Genomic DNA, 19,456 nt, shown 5'->3' on the forward strand with positions numbered 1-19,456 from the left:
AAACATACTAAGCAATATCCAAACGGAAACTATAAGGAAACAAACAACTCAGACCCCAAACCACCAGAAGCAACAGGAAATATCAGGTAAGAAAATAAATTCTCTTTCAGACAATCAAATAAACCAAGACAGCGGATCACAAAGAACTAAAACAGGGCAAAGAAATCAGAACAACAACAATCAGCAACAACAGAAATACCCGTACCATCCAACTGAACTTACACTATATATCACAAGCCCAAACCCCAAATTCATCAGGCTAAGTAGTACAACAATAGCCGCATCTCTAAACAACAAACACCGAGGGACATACAGAATTATAAGGCCAAACACTGAATATATAGTGATATGGTGTACCACCAACAGGCAGGTGGCTGAATATTTGGAGCTAGACCAAATGGCAGGAATGAAAATCAAGATCCAAAGACACCATGCCGTGAACAGAAAAAAAACAGCCACAACAAACATCAGTACCAACAAAAACACTACCTCAAATATCACACAGGACGAGCTGAACAACAGCAGAAAATCAATCCAAGGAACATTCAAGAATCCCACAGATAACAGCTGGCAAACCACAAACAGCGGAACCAGACACACAGACACCCCAAAAGCAAGCTTCAAAGCCATACTGAAACTAACGGGAACCTACAAGCACTACACAACAGCAGACATCGAATATGATCTACACTATTATAGCATACCATACAAGAGAGCTATAAAACTTAAAAACAAGAAGGGACAAGAAACTACCACAGTACTACTGGAGTTTTACAACCCACCACCAAAAAACATCAAAATAGGACCCCAAGCTAAATTGAAACAGCTCAACAAATATATAAATAAACCTCGGTTCTGCACGAATTGTAAAAGATGGGGGCATTTCACCACCAAATGCCACTACCAAACCAGGTGCTATAAATGTGGAGGTCCACACAAACAACAGTGCACGTCAAAAATACAAAAATGTGCCAACTGTCTAGGAAACCACCACCCCAACTCTTACGAATGTCCATATACAAAAATAGAACACGGAACAATAGAAATAATGGAACAACAACAAATACCCTATTATGAAGCAAGGACAAAAGCCAAGAAACCACAACAAACAGTCACAGAAACTGCAGCAACGACAAGACCAAAGGAAAAAAACATAACATCAGATATTGAAATCAATCCGCCAATACAAATACCTAACAAGCCGATAGGAAACAACACTCAAAGAAAAGATAACTCACAACTAGAGAAATATCCAACTAAACAACCACATAAACCAATAACCACAAATGTGGAACTACAACAACAAAACACAAGTAATAATGAAGGTTTGATAGATTCTAATCTAATACAAAAGTACATTGGGGCATTACAGAAAGGGGTCAAACAAATAACAAAAAACAATGAAGTACAAAAACAGGACTTCTTACAACTTTTAATAAAACTCATTGGAACATTCTACCCCAACACTATTTAAAACTGAAAACTAAGGAACTACATAAACGCACTAAAATCTAAAATGGATACAGAAGACAGCGCAGACAGTGAAAATAGGATACTCATTTGGCAATGGAACTGCAGAGGACTAAAAAAGAACCATGGGGAACTTTCTGCAGCCATTGCCAATACCAATCCTAAACCAAGCATTATTTGCTTGCAAGAAACCTATCTAACCAATGCAAACAATAAAATACCCAAAATTAGTGAGTACCATACAACATACACAAAAAATAGAACCAATAACACAAGAGGGGGAGGATTAGCCATTTATATACACAACTCGGTTACCGAAACTTATGAAGCTAATCCTACCATAGACCTAAATGGGAGTCCCATAGAGTATCTAGTCATAAATATTAAACTTAAAAATAAAACAATAAACATATATAACATATATGATCCAGGTAGCTCTAGCCTAAATCCCATACAAAACTATATATATATATTTAAAGAAAGGGGTCAACACACAATTATCTGCGGAGACTTTAATGCACACAATCCAGAGTGGGGAGGCGACCATACTGATACCAGGGGGAAAAACCTAGAAAAGTACACAATGGAACATCAATTAGTAATACTAAACACAGGAACACCCACCAGATTAGACCCAGGAACAGGAAAGCTAACCCCTATAGACATAACTATTGCCACACCCAGCATAGCACTAATCAGCGAATGGGAAGTACTACATCAAAGCACCCTGGGCAGCGACCACTTCCCCATATGCACAACAATATACACACAAAAAACTAAGCAACAAACTAAAATCATACCAAAATGGAAAACTGAAAAAGCTGATTGGAATACATTCTACAAGTCATTAGAAAAAATTACACTAGGGGAACTACATAACCAAGACAGCAGCCAATTTTATGAAGCCATAACTCAAGCTATCAACAAAGCAGCTACAATCAGTATACCGAAAACACAGAATAAAATAAAACAAACACCTATACCATGGTGGACAGAGGAATGCCGAATAGCAATTCAGGCCAAAAAGAAAGCACTAAATCGGTTCAAACATACTAAAGTAACAGCAGACTTCCTCGAATACAAACGTAAAGAAGCCATAACTCGGACTACAATTAAGGACTCCAAAATCAACTCATGGCGAAAATACTGCTCCACACTTAACCATCATAGCAACTCAAAACAAGTGTGGGGAAAGATTAGAACCATGAAAGGAAACACACCAAAATCAACACCAAAAATTCCTGGTGCGGACACTAACGAAGAAAAAGCCAAACAACTGGCCCAACATTTTGCAAACTCTAGCAGCAACAGCAATCACACCAAGGACTTCATGAAACAAACCACCATTCTCGAAACGGAATTCCCGCACCTATTTAACGATCAAACAAACAACGAAAATACACCACTAAATGATTTATTTAATATAAATGAATGGAGAAAGGCGTTACGTAACAAAAAATCAACATCTCCAGGTGAAGACCTGTTAGGCTACGAATTTTACAAAAAAATACCTCCAAACATGGAAAATATAATTCTCCAACTAATTAACCAAATATGGCAAACAGGGAGCATACCAACGACATGGAAACAAGCAATAGTCATTGCCACACCCAAACCCGGGAAAGACCCTACAAATATTAATTCCTACCGCCCAATCTCCCTGACCAACACCCTGTGTAAACTTATGGAGACTATGATAAATAACCGATTAAAACACCACCTAGAACAAAACAAATTATTATCAGAGAATCAAAGCGGATTTAGACCTAGACGATCTACTATAGATCAACTCATCCGGCTAGAAGCCAACATCAAACTTGCTTTCAATGCAAAAAGGAAGAAAGACCGACATCTTATTGCGATCTTCTTAGATCTAGAAAAAGCCTTTGACATGGTGTGGACCAAAGGACTCGTATCCAAACTCAACCAGTATGGTATTACAGGACGCATGCACTGCTGGATCTCTAACTTTCTAACTGGAAGACAGATTAAAACAAGAGTAGGGGATGCACACTCAGAAAAACACACATTGGAAAATGGAACACCACAAGGGAGTGTGATTAGCCCCACTCTATTCAACATCATGATCAATGAACTCAGCAAATACGTCAACACCAACCAAGTGGAACTTTCACAATTTGCTGATGATAGTGGTATCTGGAAAGCAGGCAACCCAAACAGCCAAGAAATTATCAAACAAATTCAACTCAACCTAGACAAGATAGGAACCTGGGCTGACAATTGGGGCTTCAAAATATCCAAAACCAAAACTGTAGGAATGCTTTTTTCCCCAACGAATAAGTGTAAAATAACATACCCTAAATTATATCTACAAAAAACACCAATAAACTTTGTCAAAAATACATACTTTCTAGGAATGTTGCTGGATGAACAATTAAACTGGCAATCTCATATTACCAACATCATACAGAGATGCAATACAGATCTAAATCTACTTAAAAACATAAAGGGAACAACATGGGGAGCAGATCAACAAAGTATGTTAATGATATATAGGTCACTGATTAGATCCAAATTAGACTATGGCTGCCAGGTATATGCATCGGCAAGCACAAAACTACTTCACAAACTAAACAACATACAGTATAAAGCACTAAGGCTCTGCACAGGAACACTTCCAAACATTGCCCTAGAAGAACTACAAATCCTTACAGGGGATTTACCCCTATACCTAAGAAGGGAGGAACAAACCCTTAGGTATGCCACCAGGAACTCCATACACTCGGATAATAACCCCACCAAAAGTACAATCACCAAATGCCGACTAACATTTAGGCCAAAACTTGTCCCAAATCCACCGGCAGCCAATAAGGTACATACGCTCTGTACCGAAATAGGACAATGGGGACTACAAGCTGAACAACACCAATTAATAGACATAACACCATGGAAAAATAGGACTCCAGACATCAACCTGACAGCACAAAAAATTGGATCCAAAAACGAAAACCCAATAGGACTCTTAGCAGAAATACAAAAGATCATAACGGAAGAGTACCCGACTCATGTTAAAATCTACACAGATGGCTCCAAATCGCAAGAGTTAAAAAGAACGGGAGCAGCTGTGGTTATCCCAGAATATAACATCGAAATAACTGAAAGACTCCCAGACGACTGCTCAATCTACACAGCTGAATTTTGGGCCATAAATGAGGCTCTAAACTGGATTACACTTTCAACCACAAAACAACACGTAATCATCACCGACTCCCTCAGTGTACTTAAATCACTAGAATCTGGTATTTCCAAAAGTAGAGCAAATCTCATGGAAAAAGCGCTACAAACAATAAGGGAAATAGATACCAAACAACAGAAACTAACATTCCTGTGGGTACCCTCACACATTAACCTACCAGGAAATGATAAAGCAGACCTAAGTGCAAAATCCAGCCTCACAAAAAATACCTATCTGACCATGCAATATAGCGTTACAGAAATATATAGTCAAATAACTCAGAAAATCAACCATAAATGGCAACAAACATGGGACAACAGCATCAAGGGCAGACACCTATACCAATGGCAAAAAAAGGTGGAGAGACATATTACAATACCTAGAACACTGCAAAGCCCAGATATCAGAATCATAAATCGAATAAGGACCGCTAAAACCTTACTCAAGGGAAGCTTTGGAAGACATCTCAACAAAGGAATGGACAACCACACCCACTGTCCCCATTGCACCAGCACAGAGACCCTGGAACACGTTTTTAATCAGTGCACCTATTACCACTCGCACAGAATGGAATTTCAAAAACAACAAAAGAAAATCGGATCGCCCTACAAATATCCAGACTTCATAAATCCCAAAACAAACAGCAACAAAGACCTAACATACAAAAACATAATAACATACTTAAAACAAATAAACAAGTATGACAAGATATAACCCAATGAGTTGAAAGCATTAATTGCTAGCTGAAAAGCACACTCAAGGTTAAAAATACAAACAGGATAACACAAAATACAGGCTACCAAACACACATCAATAACGAGAACAGGTACCTTTGAGAAGTCCCCAGGACCTGATTACTCAGCAAGGTGCCTCCATACTCGATATATAAAAAAGAAGAATAACTAACTTTACAAACAATACAAATCTCTACAAAAAAAATAAAAAATTATTAAATAAAATAAAATAGCAATTTTAAAAATAAAAACTAAAAATAAAATAAAATAAACTAACGAAAAGGGAAAGGGAAAAAAAAAAAAAAAAAAAAACAACAAAAAAACTATCTTTAAGAAAATGGGGAGACAGGCACCTTTCATAAGTCCACCCGGACCTGAGTATTCAGCAAAGGTGCCTGCACCCATAAAATTATTAAAATACATGCATGTACCAATCTTCCCTTCTCTACCTTCCAACTTTGCATGTATATATTCTGACTATAACATCTAAGGTCTGACAACAAGAACAGAATACATTAACTCCCTAAATTTAGATATATAAGGTGACATAAGCCCAGTCATCAGGACCCTCCGCACAAGGCGGAACTAAACTAAAGTCACAACAAAACTTATCATTAATAACACACTACACAGGGAACACAGGACTTTTTCAGACCACGTGCTGACAATTTTAACTATTAAAAAAAAAAAAAAAAAAAAAAAAAAAAAAAAAATATTATTATTATATTAGAGTTTGAGGCACAATGATAATTAAGATAATGGTGTGTGGCAGTTGAGCAGAAGGGGACTCCAACAAGAAAAGACCAGCAACTCACAACAACGATGACAGAAAGAAGACACAGACATCGGTCAATTGCCTCAAAAGAAGCTCTCACATTGGCTATTAGAGGGCTCTTCAGACATACCAAATTTTTGTGGCCCTAATTCAATATGATCATTTTTGGACACCGCCATCAAAATTCAAAACTTAAAAATTACAATACAAGAACTGAAAGTAACGGGTGACAAACACCTAATTGATTGGCATAATTTATGTTTTTTTTTTTTTTTTTTTATATACATACACAAAAGTACACTCTGTACATAAACAAAAGAAAAGAAAACTGCTATAGGTTAACATAAACAAATCTAACAACTATCAAGATCAGGATAATTACAGTGGCTAACACGACATTGATATATTTAACGTCCATTAGTACAACTGGACTCGATTTGAACAATAGGCTTTGGCGTTTCTAACAACATGGACCTGTGACGTCGGGCTCCTCCTGGACTCATGCCTTCCCTCCTTTGCCACGGACAGACATTTTAATTAAGTAATGCGGTCATCGCATATAAACACGGGGATGTAGTGGCACCATTCCTACAAACCCGATCAAATAAATAGCCTGGTCATCAGGCATTAACAAGACGCAAAAGTACTAGTACGTAAGCGTCTATAATTCAATATTCATTCATTGGAGCCCATTCTACGGAATAAGCAAACAAGAAGATGCCAGCAGCTTCAGCTTTATACAACGATCTTATGGGAAGTTGGTATTGGATGGTGGATGGATTGAGTGTAGCAGAAAGGGTTGAACAAGAATGGAGGTATGCAGTGACAAAAGACTTCGTCTCAAGACAGCCTCCACTTATCCGTAAATATTGTAAAAGAAATGATAGAGGATGAGGAGAAGAGAATCAGAGGTTTAATTAACCCACCGTATGTGAAAGTGGGTAAGTTAAAAGAAGCGATAGTTCATGTGACGAGTGCAAGGTGCTTTCTAGAAGACATTGTAGAATGGACAGATTGGTGTTTCGCGAAGTGGGGGTTAGAAAAACTTAAGAAAGCGGAAGAAGTAATGAGGAATGTGCTGACCGAAGAGGTCAAGAAGATCAAAGAAAAGTGGTCAAAGGAAAGAAAAGAAGAAGAAAATAGAAAGAAAAAGGAAGAACTAGAAAAACTAAACGCAAACTGGATGAAAATCCAAGAGAAGTTCCGGGCCATGGGCCACCCGGACTGGATGCCGGAAACAGAAAAGAAGAAGAAAGGAATGATGGACAAAATAAGAGGATGGTGGAAGAAGTTAAGAAGTTAAAAGAAGAAGAAGAAAAACCCAAAGGCCCTTTTCAGGGCCACCCATATTTCTCGAAAAGAGAATGACTTTTCAATTGCCTAAATTTAAATTTAAATTTAAATTTTATTTTTTTTAAAAGAAAATCCCATATTCAATTTCCCTTGTCGCTAGAGTGACCCAGGGTTTTTCTCCATGTTAATTTCCCTTGTCGCTAGACAGACCCACGATTTATTCCCATGTTAATTTCCCTTGTCGCTAAAGTCACCCACGATTTTTCTCCATGTTAAATTTCCATTGTCGCTAAAGTGACCGGGGGGGGGGGGGGGGGTCTGTAATGCTAATTCCCATTGTCGCTAAAGTGACCCCTTTCACTACTGAGGTCAATCCAATCCTACCGCTTACGTATATGATTAGTCCATGACAGTACTGTGAATTTAAGAAAAGGGTGTGTGCGTGAGTGTTATATATATATATATATATATATATATATATATATATATATATATATATATATATATATATATACTTGTTGTTGTTTCTGTTTGTTATTCCTTTATTTTGTTTATTGTCAGTTGTTTTGTTTGATTTTTTTGTTATTGTTTTTTGTTTTGTCTTTTTGTTATTTGAGTTTCGGGAATTTTCTTCCTCATTACTGTTGTTTCCATCAGCTCGTCCGACTAATTACCTCTTCTGGCTTAAGTTTGAAGATGCTTTTGTCCTGCGTAATGCTGTCTCCAAAGCCAAAGGCAGGTATGGCCCCGTCAGGGTCATTATTAAGTGGTTCTAGAACTTCTCCCAAAATGCAGATTACCTGACAGTTGAATAAGAACAAACATCACATGTGATTGAAAAAAGGACATATACAATTTGATTTGTTTTAAAGAAATTACATAGTTAACAAGGATCTATCAAAATCTTAAAGATGAACATTAATATTAATATTGGCAATCTTACTTGGTAAATTTACGCTAATATTTTTGGATGTTTTAAAATCAGTTTTCCTGTCTGTAGTTAATACAATGTCATTTTAGACGGATTAAAGTAACCAGACAGTTTATTTCCCATGTCAAGATGGTTGTTTATGATGCTTATGTTGAGGAAATTGCAAGACAAACATGATCAGCAAACAATGCTGCAAGCTAGTTCACATTCTTTGCCATATAAAGGCACTGGTAACGTCCTTTAAGGAGCTTTTAAATGTTCATAAACTCGCTCTTTTATCATACTCTTTGACGAACTTTACTCGACAAAGGATTGCTAAATACATCTTTCAAATGTAGCAAACTGAATTTGACTGAAGCTTTATAAACAACCAAGCAATCAGTTGGTTCATCTGGTAGAGTATCCAACAGATTTACCTATCGCGATATATTCATAACACTTATATTTAAAACGTTTGGTGCTTTTACAGGAAACTTGCATCTTTGTTGATGTACGTCGAGAATTTATGTATCATACATACTAATCTCCAAGACATCTCTATAAAAATAAGTCATCATTATTGATTGACATATAGCTGTTGTCAATCAACGTTCCTAAATGTGTGTATAAAATCAGCCAGCCTAAATGTGTGTATAAAATCAGCCAGCTTAAATTTGTGTATAAACTCAGCCAGCCTAAATGTGTGTATAAAATCAGCCAGCCTGAATGTGTGTATAAAATCAGCCAGCCTAAATGTGTGTATAAAATCAGCCAGCCTAAATGTGTGTATAAAATCAGCCAGCCTAAATGTGTGTATAAAATCAGCCAGCCTACATGTGTGTATAAAATCAGCCAGCCTAAATGTGTCAATAAAATCAGCCAGCCTAAATGTGTCTATAAAATCAGCCAGCCTAAATGTGTGTATAAAATCAGCCAGCCTAAATGTGTGTATAAAATCAGCCAGCCTAAATATGTGTATAAAATCAGCCAGCCTGAATGTGTGTATAAAATCAGCCAGCCTAAATTTGTGTATAAACTCAGCCAGCCTAAATGTGTGTATAAAATCAGCCAGCCTGAATGTGTGTATAAAATCAGCCAGCCTAAATGTGTGTATAAAATCAGCCAGCCTGGATGTGTGTATAAAATCAGCCAGCCTAAATGTGTGTATAAAATCAGCCAGCCTGAATGTGTGTATAAAATCAGCCAGCCTAAATTTGTGTATAAAATCAGCCAGTACAGAGAAGATGTAATTTATCCTAACATTTCGCCATAAAGTAGAAGCTGTGTTCTAAGTTACGAGTGTTATACGTTGTCCTTGCTGACCTCTTGGTATGGGTTCAAACTTGCAAGATCATGCAGGTTCTTCCCACCAAATGTGTTCTTTCCTTGGCTCCGGTTGCTCATCGTGTAATCAATACCTATGAATAAATAAAACGAAGTACAAATATAAGCTGCTTATTGCTATGTAGACCTCATATTAGACATATTGGATTTAATTTATAATTTTAGAGTTCTTTTATTAACATATCCTTCAGAATATATATATATATATATATATATATATATATATATATATATATATATATATATATATATATATATATATATATATATATATTGATTGCTGAAAAGTGTGGCAACATCTAAACACAAACATTATAGCTAGTATAGGGTAGTTAGTAGTCCAGTGTTATCTACAACATGGTATTGTTATGAATAAGTAATTTAATGATATGTTTGTTTGGATTTTAATTTATTTTATTCCATTACATGCTATTGTAATGCAATTTTATTTACTGGATCTGATACTACATGCCAGAAATTAGGTTCAGTTCTCTTTTGACTTGACTTTTTTATTTCATTGATAAACACCTAATGATAGAAACATTGTGTCTAGTTTCTGACCTTGATTCAGAACCAGTCATAGTTTTGGAAAACACCTTTTTTAAATAAATCTTTTATTCTTTCTCAGAGTAAGATTCATGAATTGAATTTGAGGCCATACCTGGAGTACGTGATATGAAACAAGTATTTATTGTTACAAACTTCTAAATTGTATAGAAGGTTGACTCTCATCCGGGAATCTATTTTGCGTCTTAAAATTGTATATAACTGTTGTATTTATAGAGAGCGTTCAGTCGTGCTCCAAACATATGTTATGACCAGTTTGAGTTGAGATTTTATTGTACTGAATTTCAAGTGAATCTTTACTCTGGAAATACATAAGTGTTCTTACAAAATTCTTGGATAAAGGCAAAACTATAATAATATTTTCTGTGATTCAAAAAGAAACAGTTGACATAATAGCACTTCGCAGGTTACGACAGACGTCATCGTCTTCCATTTTGGATTTCATCGGGATTCGAACACAGTTTCATTCAGGACTTTTTATTACTAGGACATCTCATTTTTAATTCTTTGATTATTTTTAGATTTGATTCGTAACGCCGGAAGATTTTTTCTTCTCATTTTTCACTTGATGTTGTGGGGAAACAAATTATTTGCTTAATTTTACAAAGCTTGTTGTCTTCACTCTTTTGTGTAACTTTATGTAAGAGACTAGACTCCTAACAATACAGAGTAGTCTAATGTTATCTACAGCATGGTACAGAGTAGTCCAATGTTATCTACAACATGGTATGGAGTAGTCCAATTGCATCTACAACATGGTATAGAGTAGTCAGTGTTATCTACAACATGGTATAAAGAATTCCAATGTTACCTACAACAAAGTACGGAGTAGTCCAATGTTATCTACATCATATTATAGAGTAGTCTAATGTTGTCTACAGCATGGAATAGAGTAGTCCAATGTTGTCTACAACATGGAACAGAGAAGACCAAGACCAATGTTATTTACAATATGGTATGGAGTAGTCCAATGTTATCTACAACATGGTATAGAGAAGTCCAATGTTATCTACAACATGGTATAAAGAATTCCAATGTTACCTACAACATGGTACGGAGTAGTCCAATGTTATCTACATCATATTATACAATAGTCCAATGTTGTCTACAACATGGAATAGAGTAGTCCAATGATGTTTACAACATGGAATAGAAAAGTCCAGTGTTATTTACAATATGGTATGGAGTAGTCCAATGTTATCTACAACATGGTATAGAGAAGTCCAATGTTATCTACATCATGTTAGAGTAGTCCAGTGTTATCTAGAACATGGTATAGAGTAGTCCAGTGTTATCTAGAACATGGTATATAGTAGTCTAATGTTGAAATATGAGAAGGTGGTGAGTTGTACAATGTTAACTGATAGAAGGTAGAATGTATGTAGTCTTGAGAGAATAAAACATTCTCAGGCAAAAAAATCACACGCAACACGAATTGCTGATTCTCTAATGCCAATTCGTTAATTAATCAAATCTTTGAATTTGACTTTCGAGTGACTTTAATGTGACAATTCAATCTAATTATATCGCGATCAGAATCTGACAGCTGCTATTAGAGGCAGTGAAAACTATAGGAAACAGGGCGCTGATATTTCAGTTACTTTCTTTGGGTCAAGCAAAATATAAAACAATTTATTAAGTTTTGCATCATAAATTGATTAATGCATTTAAAATGTAAGCGTAGTTTGTCAGCCATTTTGTTTTACCCAGGTGGACTCGAATCATGATTATTTCCCACTATAATCACTATTTATGTTGTAGCATTAATTACACTGCCCAAACTATCAAAATCCTCATAAAGCATTTATCAAGACCGGATATATTCAAAGATAAACTCAAGTTGAACTTGTAGTCAATATTTGTTGGGCATTTGTTAAATCTGCATTTTAAGGAAAACAACGTACATCTGGCCAGGTCAGGTCATAGATTGTTCCAGGGCATCGTCTTTGCCTCGTTACTAATTATGCTTTATCACCAAAATAAACCCAGACCGTCATGGTGTTCATATTTTGGGGACGAGTTATTTCCTTTAAATCAACGGTAATATTTCAATAAGTCAGAGCAAGGAATTACGATGAAAAGGAGAGATGAAAATTTGCTCTTAAAATGTGACAGGGCCTAAATTCGTGACTACTGACGTGGAATTAATAATAATGATTTGAGTCTATGTGTGCATTGCCAATCGTCATGTGATTTACGTCTAAACAAGATGCATTGCTTATACAGTTACATATAACTGTATCTAGCTTTCTTTTACAAAATCATGTAAAACATGCTTTCGATCGTTATTCCAGGAGTTGTTTTTTACATGTCCAAATATTCTGTCTCCAGTCAAATGTAATGTCGTATTTGTAATTTTCAAAAATAAACATAAGTCCTCAATATTTACTTAATTTCATAACCATCCTTGTGACCTGATCTATAGGTTGCAGATATGTCATGGTTTTCGATCACTACTACAAAAGACATGCATTTAAATATGGGACTGCGTACCCGTTCATGTTATCTCGCCTGTGTTTTCGGATAAAGCGTTGTGATGTGAAAGGACAAGAATACTTCCAGGTTTCTTAGATATGTAGCAAATGCATCGTTTTGGATATTTTGTCGTGCATTATTGATTAGACAAATTATACGATCCCTGACACTGGATTTGTCTCATTCTTGTGTGATGATTAAAAGCTGATTTCCTTTTTCAAATGTCATATTTACCCTCTTCATGCAGCGATTTTTTTTTCATCTAAGGAGAGAGAGAGAGAGAGAGAGAGAGAGAGAGAGATACAAGTACGAAATTGCATATGTAAGTTCAGAAAGATGTTAAGGCTAACCGAAAATCAGCCTGCATGATTCTATGCCCTCTGCTTTAATGCCAGCACGCACTCCGTCAAGGGAGTTAAATCTGTCTTCATTAGCGCTGAATTCTATTTTGTCTTCTGTGTCTTTCACCGTCCTGGGTACGCTGAGCTCATCAATCATTGTGCTTGAAAAATTGAACTCCTCGTCTTCCATGTTAGGAGTAACTGACGTGTTTCTGTCCCTGAATATAAAAAAAAATGTTCGCATTGTGAATTTGCAATTGATCGTAACACATCATTATCTAAGTTAACAATAGCCTATCTACCTCATTCTGCCTTGACTTATCCGACCCTGTAAGTATGCATTACAGTGCGTAAAACGTTATGCACGCCAAGACGTTACATACGATATGACAATATTTTGTTGACGATAACAGAATATTTTCTGGACGGACACATGTATCTTCCTATATTTGGCAGGAGATATTTAAGTTATTCGCAAGTTAATTACTTATCGTTGCTAGAGACTCGAGACGGTGTGGACTAGTAGTTCTAGTAGTAGTAGAATGCTAGACACGCATCCCTATCGTCGTGGGTTGGAATCCTACCGTGAAGAGCTCCAGTAAGATGTGGTATTGTTTTTCTCCCTGGGCAAGGCACTTAGCCTCATTACTAAATTCTTTGGTGTACCGCTGTGCCGCATAAACCAACACAAGAAAATGAAAAGGAATGCTGTAATAACGTCAGTACGTGGAAAGAAGATATGCGGTCTTCTAAAAATCAGCAAGTTTTGATAATAATGTCCGTTGCGTGAATGATAGTTGATTCACTTGGTTTTCTAAGAATCAAAAATAATAACGACTTTGCTGAAGCAGCAGAAGCGGGGGGTGGGGAAATCTGACCAAATGGCGAAAGAGGTGGGTGGGGTGAAAAGAATCAGCCAAAAAATAGACATGGAACCATTGGAATGACCAACGCATGGTAACATTAACTATATTGTGCGTCTCATGTTTTTTTCAAACATTCAAGACAGATAGCGATGATACTTATTGATACCACAATGGATGACGAACTAGCGGCTAATACTATTAATAATCTTGTTGACAACAGGATGTATTTTCTGAGGATAAAATTTACAGCTGAGCAACAAATATCCAGATGGAACACAGTGGATCATACGTGATAAACTCGACCCTGTTAAAGAATCACAGCGACATAACAATGTCGTCATAGTAGAGAAAAAGTATAAAGCAGGTATTTTCACCGGAATCGACAAACCATACTACAATAATGCATATCCTGTTTCCGCAGTTGTTTATGCGCTTTATCGTTTGAATGAACCACACATAGTTGCTTTTGCTCCCATGAAAACAGGCTGGCTAAATTGTGTGGCTCAACGTATCAGAGAACATTTTGCAAGCTCCAAAGGTGGAAACGGACTTACTCTGTCAGGGGTAACAAAAATATCTCAGCTACACAGAGTTGTCAATGTTTTGGAACTGACAACAGCATCACAAACTCTAACAACGTCACCATTAATTTATCAACGCAGTAAAGAAAAATTGGCAAATTATGCCCGAGATGACAAAAATATTACGCCAGTTTGATCTGGATGTGGAATTTGTAATGACACTAAAACAACAGCAAAATAATCAATGCGCCTACTGTTACACAATAATGATTTCGTACTGACGTACGACAGTTTACCGTGGACAGAATCGATAGCAGTCTCGGTCACACATGCAACAATGTCTTTCGGACATGTCTTGACTGTAACAGAGGTAAACGAGCTTCGTTTCTTAGCGTGTGATTCTTGGTAGCGCGCTTTGTGTAGGAGTTCGCTAGCGACTGCGAAGCAGTATCCAATCTGGTGATAACTGGGTGTTTTCAGGAGTTGCCTGTAATTTTACACGTACAAATCCACGCTGAGGGGCTGTTGAATCTAATGCATACACTGCTGGCTGCGTGGTAGATCTTACCATGCTGAAATGTTATGTGTTGTTACACTCCACACGCAATTGGTTGTCCTTGCTGAATCACCCTCAAGTTCGTCAGGTTCATATAAATGCATGTGTCTTTACTTCCCAACACTGGTTGTTATAGCTAATCAGGTGATTTTTGTCGTGGTACGTCAGTTCTTTTGCAACTGCATCAGCAGGTTTCATATTAATTCCGCTCGTGACCTCGTTGTTTAGCGCGGGTACCAGAACCCATTCACGAGCTCTGTCCTGAACATGCGGCAATACTTGGGCATATTATGTCGAAATGAATCGCTGTGTAAGCGTTTGACTAAATCGTTAAATGATTGCCTGCATGCGAGGTATCGCGGCGTGTCCACGTCTGATCTTAACTTTTTGTTGCTGCATCAGCGTCGTTTCTACACCAATAAATTCTTTGCCAGGATCAGCTTGAAGTGATTGTAGCCAGCGCAATGGTCCTCACCCATAAATTCATTCAAACTCAGCTGCGAGTTCAGTTGCTGTTTGAGTCGATAAAGGTTCATCTGCTTTGTATCTACTACAGTCGACGAGTATTTGTATTTGCGCCATTTACACACGTCATGTGGTATAAATAAGATAACTGCCTGATGAACTTCGTTGGGTGTGCTGACATGAAACCGTCCATATCGAATCGTGTTGGTACATGGAAGATAAATTTGCCATATGGCTTGTTGTGACAACAAATCTGCGTCTTACAGCTCGTGTGACACCTGCAGCATCGTCGAGTGTTTTAATTGCCGGTGTACCTCTCCCTTATCCGACTGGACTATAATAAATCGAGTCCATTATGTAGTTGTTGGCGTTTAATTGTCAGCTCCCAACATTATTATATCTTTCATGGCCGATCTTATCAACGATTCGAGATTGATTCTCGTATGTTTTTATTCTTTATCGAATAAAGGGTGTGAATAAAAAACTTGATTTCCGCGATATTTCGTTGCTGTAGATTTTTATTTTTATACGCGATATCATGAACATGACACTCATGATCAATTACCATTTATCGGAACTTCACCTGATTTTGGTTGATTTGTTTTCGTCAAGTATAATATCAAGGCGAGTTCCAGGACCACAATAATTATGCCCTGGAGGATGTTTGTCCTCTTTATACTTAGTCCATGGCGTTCCATGTGCTTTCCCAAGTGCCTTATCAATATTACCACCATGGATCGCATCAACGTATAATATTGTGTGCCGCATTTTACGCGTGTGCCTGTACGTGGCCGCGTGTTATTTTGCAACGTGGTTACTCTGAGAAATGTTGTGCCGTGACCGTTTTGCATCAAACACAATATAATGGCATGATTATAAACAAAATAGTATATCTATAGTATATCTATACAATATCAACGTTATTGACTGTTCAGCGGCACGTGAGCAAACACCGGTGAAGCATCATCCAGTGTTACTCAATTCCATTCTTGATCAATCTGGGTCAGATAGAACCCAGCTGTTGCTCAACCGGATAATGATGTTTCCAATGGGACAAACTTTATTTAGTAGCGCCATCCGTGGATGACCAACGATGTCACAGTGTGCTTAAGAAATTTAACGAATCTGAAGCGGCCGAACACGATGTTCCTGAATTTATCACATACATACATGAAGCACCGTCCATCAAGGATCTTAACGAGGATATCAACAATCTAGTGGTTTACAATGATGTCAAGCTTGACAAACAATCAAATCCAGCCAGAATAGATTCACGGAGCAGACACAAAAACACATATGGTATTTATGTCACTTAGTGTATAGTCAAATTTCCAAAGAGATCAGATATAACTGTAATTTGTAGGTTATGTTTAGCGGGGTTGATACACATACGCTTCGAAACAGTCCCGGCGACATGGACTTAGGTAAGTTTAGAAAACATCTTCGCACATGGTCAGAATATCCAACATGGATTCATCACGATAAGTTTACACGATCCAGTAACACGTTATCGAATTGGTCTAGATAAAATATTTTTATTAAATAAATACATCTGCTGTATAATGGACCAGTCAAACATGAACGAGATTATCTCCACGATCGAACAATTTCAGTAAGATGGTCTCGAGGTTCATCTCAGTGTTAAAAAATCAACGATGATTTTGAGACGATACAGCAGCAACGTGAAGAGGGCATATATACACTAGGAGTCGAGTACAGATTCTTCAAATTACTCCAACGCGAAATGGAATTGTCATTGGCGGATTTACACGAACAACATGGTATAGCTAAATTTGTTCCATTGGCAATCGCCATTGAGGAAATACGATCAGATCTGACTCGACCAAAACCTCGAGCTGCTGTAAGTGCACGAGCGAGACAGCTAAAGCGGCATGGGTCGGAGTCTATCAAGATTACCGCAGAATCCACCAAGGAATCCACAGAATAGCGACGTCAACGGTACCAAAATAATGAGATCGCGAAATTAAATTAACGACCAATGAATGCTATTTGTTTGTAAGTTTTGTTTTGTTGTTATTGTTTTCCATCATGTTGTACCGTTATGGTCTGTCACACACATACAAACTAAGAGACAATTCTTCACCCCGTGCGTCCAATAAATTACCAACTTGGTCGGTTAGACGAAAACATATTCGTGACAGCGATGAATTATGACATGGCAAATAAACAGGGTTATTGGTCACCCACATAATCAAGTGACCCGGCGGGACATAGGGAGGAAAACTGTAAAGAACATAGCCCTGCTGGGCCTGCTTTAATGCTTGCCGAGACGCGGTACAGCTACCGTCGACTGCTTAAACGACTATATTTACTGAAATCGTCGATATGATATTGACAATGCCAGGCGACACATGACGACCAAAACCTGTTGGATCTTTATTATGTCGGAGAATATCTCCCATGCTTCAATAATTTTCGGAAGATGTTCGTCAATTATGCTTTCGTGATGCTGCTTCATTTTATCAATATCCAAACTGGGTAGTTTGGACGAAGATATTTGTTCAGCGGTAACCTTAAAATAATCAAGAAATAACTGTTTGTTTGCATCACGAGGTAAGATAAGTTTTTAATTCCGGCAATTGCTGTTTCCAACACAACATTTTGAAAATATTCTGTATCAATTTTCACCAATCTCTTAAATGACATTAACGATTTGCTGCTTAAGTGTATCATTCGGATATTGATTTATATGCCTGTCAAAAAACCCTCTCAGATTGCTCTGTGCATTTGTATGTTCCTGCGTTATTTCATCAATAAATTATTTGCTAGAAAACTCCCAATTTGTGGTTTCTCTTAAATTCTGATTTTGTCAATGTTGCATCGTCATAATACCATTCTGGTTATATTTGACCTCTTATAACATAGTATTCCTCATCTCCCTCCATGTAGCTCTCTTCCAGAACGTTTCTAATGTTTGTGTCAATGGCCAACAAAGTTCACTATGCTTCTTCTGTGAGCGATGGGGTCATTACTGGCATCTACAACGCAAGTTTTGTTAGTGTTTTATACGTGCAGCTGCAGCATTATCTCGCCAAATTGAATCGTTGTCATTTGATTTTCGGACTAGCTCAACTGTATGTTTGGCCTCGAAGATAACTTTTCTAACATGTCTGCAGAATTAAAAGATATGCGACAATGGTATCACGCAGCTGAATCTACCTTGATCATCAATTTGAGATCGTCATTCCGCAAATCCCAAGTTAAATGCTGGATTGTCGCAATGGGCTACAGGGAGCGTCGGCGTTAGCGTTGTCGGCAACGTTTCTTGGTCGCCTCATCTCATACTGTATATGGTCAGAATGGTCAGTAATATCCTTTGAGAACATCATTGATGAACCAACACACCTTCAATAATCATCGGAATATCTTGAAAAATCGAGTATCATCGTCGCAACATCGACGTCATTGTGGCATACTTCGATTATTCTAATATCAATCATATACACGGCACTTTTAAATAACGTAATATCACTATTAATAACAAATTCAGATCTAGTTTCTGTATCCGATTTTCTCCTTTCATTTTATTTTTATTATTTTAAGCTGACTCTCCTTTTCTACATATTTTAAGGGGTTCTTCTACTTCGACACGTATCTTTCCTGCTTGTCTGAAGATTTCATATTTTCTTTATCATCATTGAGATGACTTTTTGAGTGCCGAATTATTCTTGGTTTACGTATCGATCTCTAATAATATATCCAAACGCAGCAATACTATTTTATTTTAATCCTTGATATCTTTAATTCATCTCTCGGTAATATTTTTTATTATATTAGTTCTACTCTTTGGCAGTAGTGATGGTTCAATATCGTCGGATCCATCTTCTGGTTCATCTTCTGTTTCATCTTCGGGTTCATCTTCTGTTTCATGTTCTGATCCATCTTCTGGTTCATGTTCTGATCCATCTTCTGATCCATCTTC

General features: G+C 37.2%; 1 protein-coding gene across 3 annotated transcripts in view; it reads right to left on the reverse strand.

The window, feature by feature from the left end:
- The window catches only part of LOC149783437 (uncharacterized), a 65,607-nt gene that overhangs the window by 25,899 nt on the left and 20,252 nt on the right, over positions 1-19,456 (reverse strand). For all 3 annotated transcript variants that reach the window (XM_089931673.1, XM_089931674.1, XM_089931675.1), the window contains 3 exons: positions 13,115-13,323; positions 9,702-9,796; positions 8,143-8,268 (listed from right to left, as the gene is read on the reverse strand). In XM_089931673.1, coding sequence (XP_089787799.1) covers positions 8,143-8,268; positions 9,702-9,796; positions 13,115-13,295 — 402 coding nt within the window. In that variant the 5' untranslated portion in view covers positions 13,296-13,323. The remainder of the gene's footprint in view (positions 1-8,142; positions 8,269-9,701; positions 9,797-13,114; positions 13,324-19,456) is intronic.

The sequence above is a fragment of the Sinohyriopsis cumingii genome, chromosome 14 (genome assembly GCF_028554795.1).
Source record: "Sinohyriopsis cumingii isolate HCF-2022 chromosome 14, ASM2855479v2, whole genome shotgun sequence".
NCBI classification, from domain to species: domain Eukaryota; kingdom Metazoa; phylum Mollusca; class Bivalvia; order Unionida; family Unionidae; genus Sinohyriopsis; species Sinohyriopsis cumingii.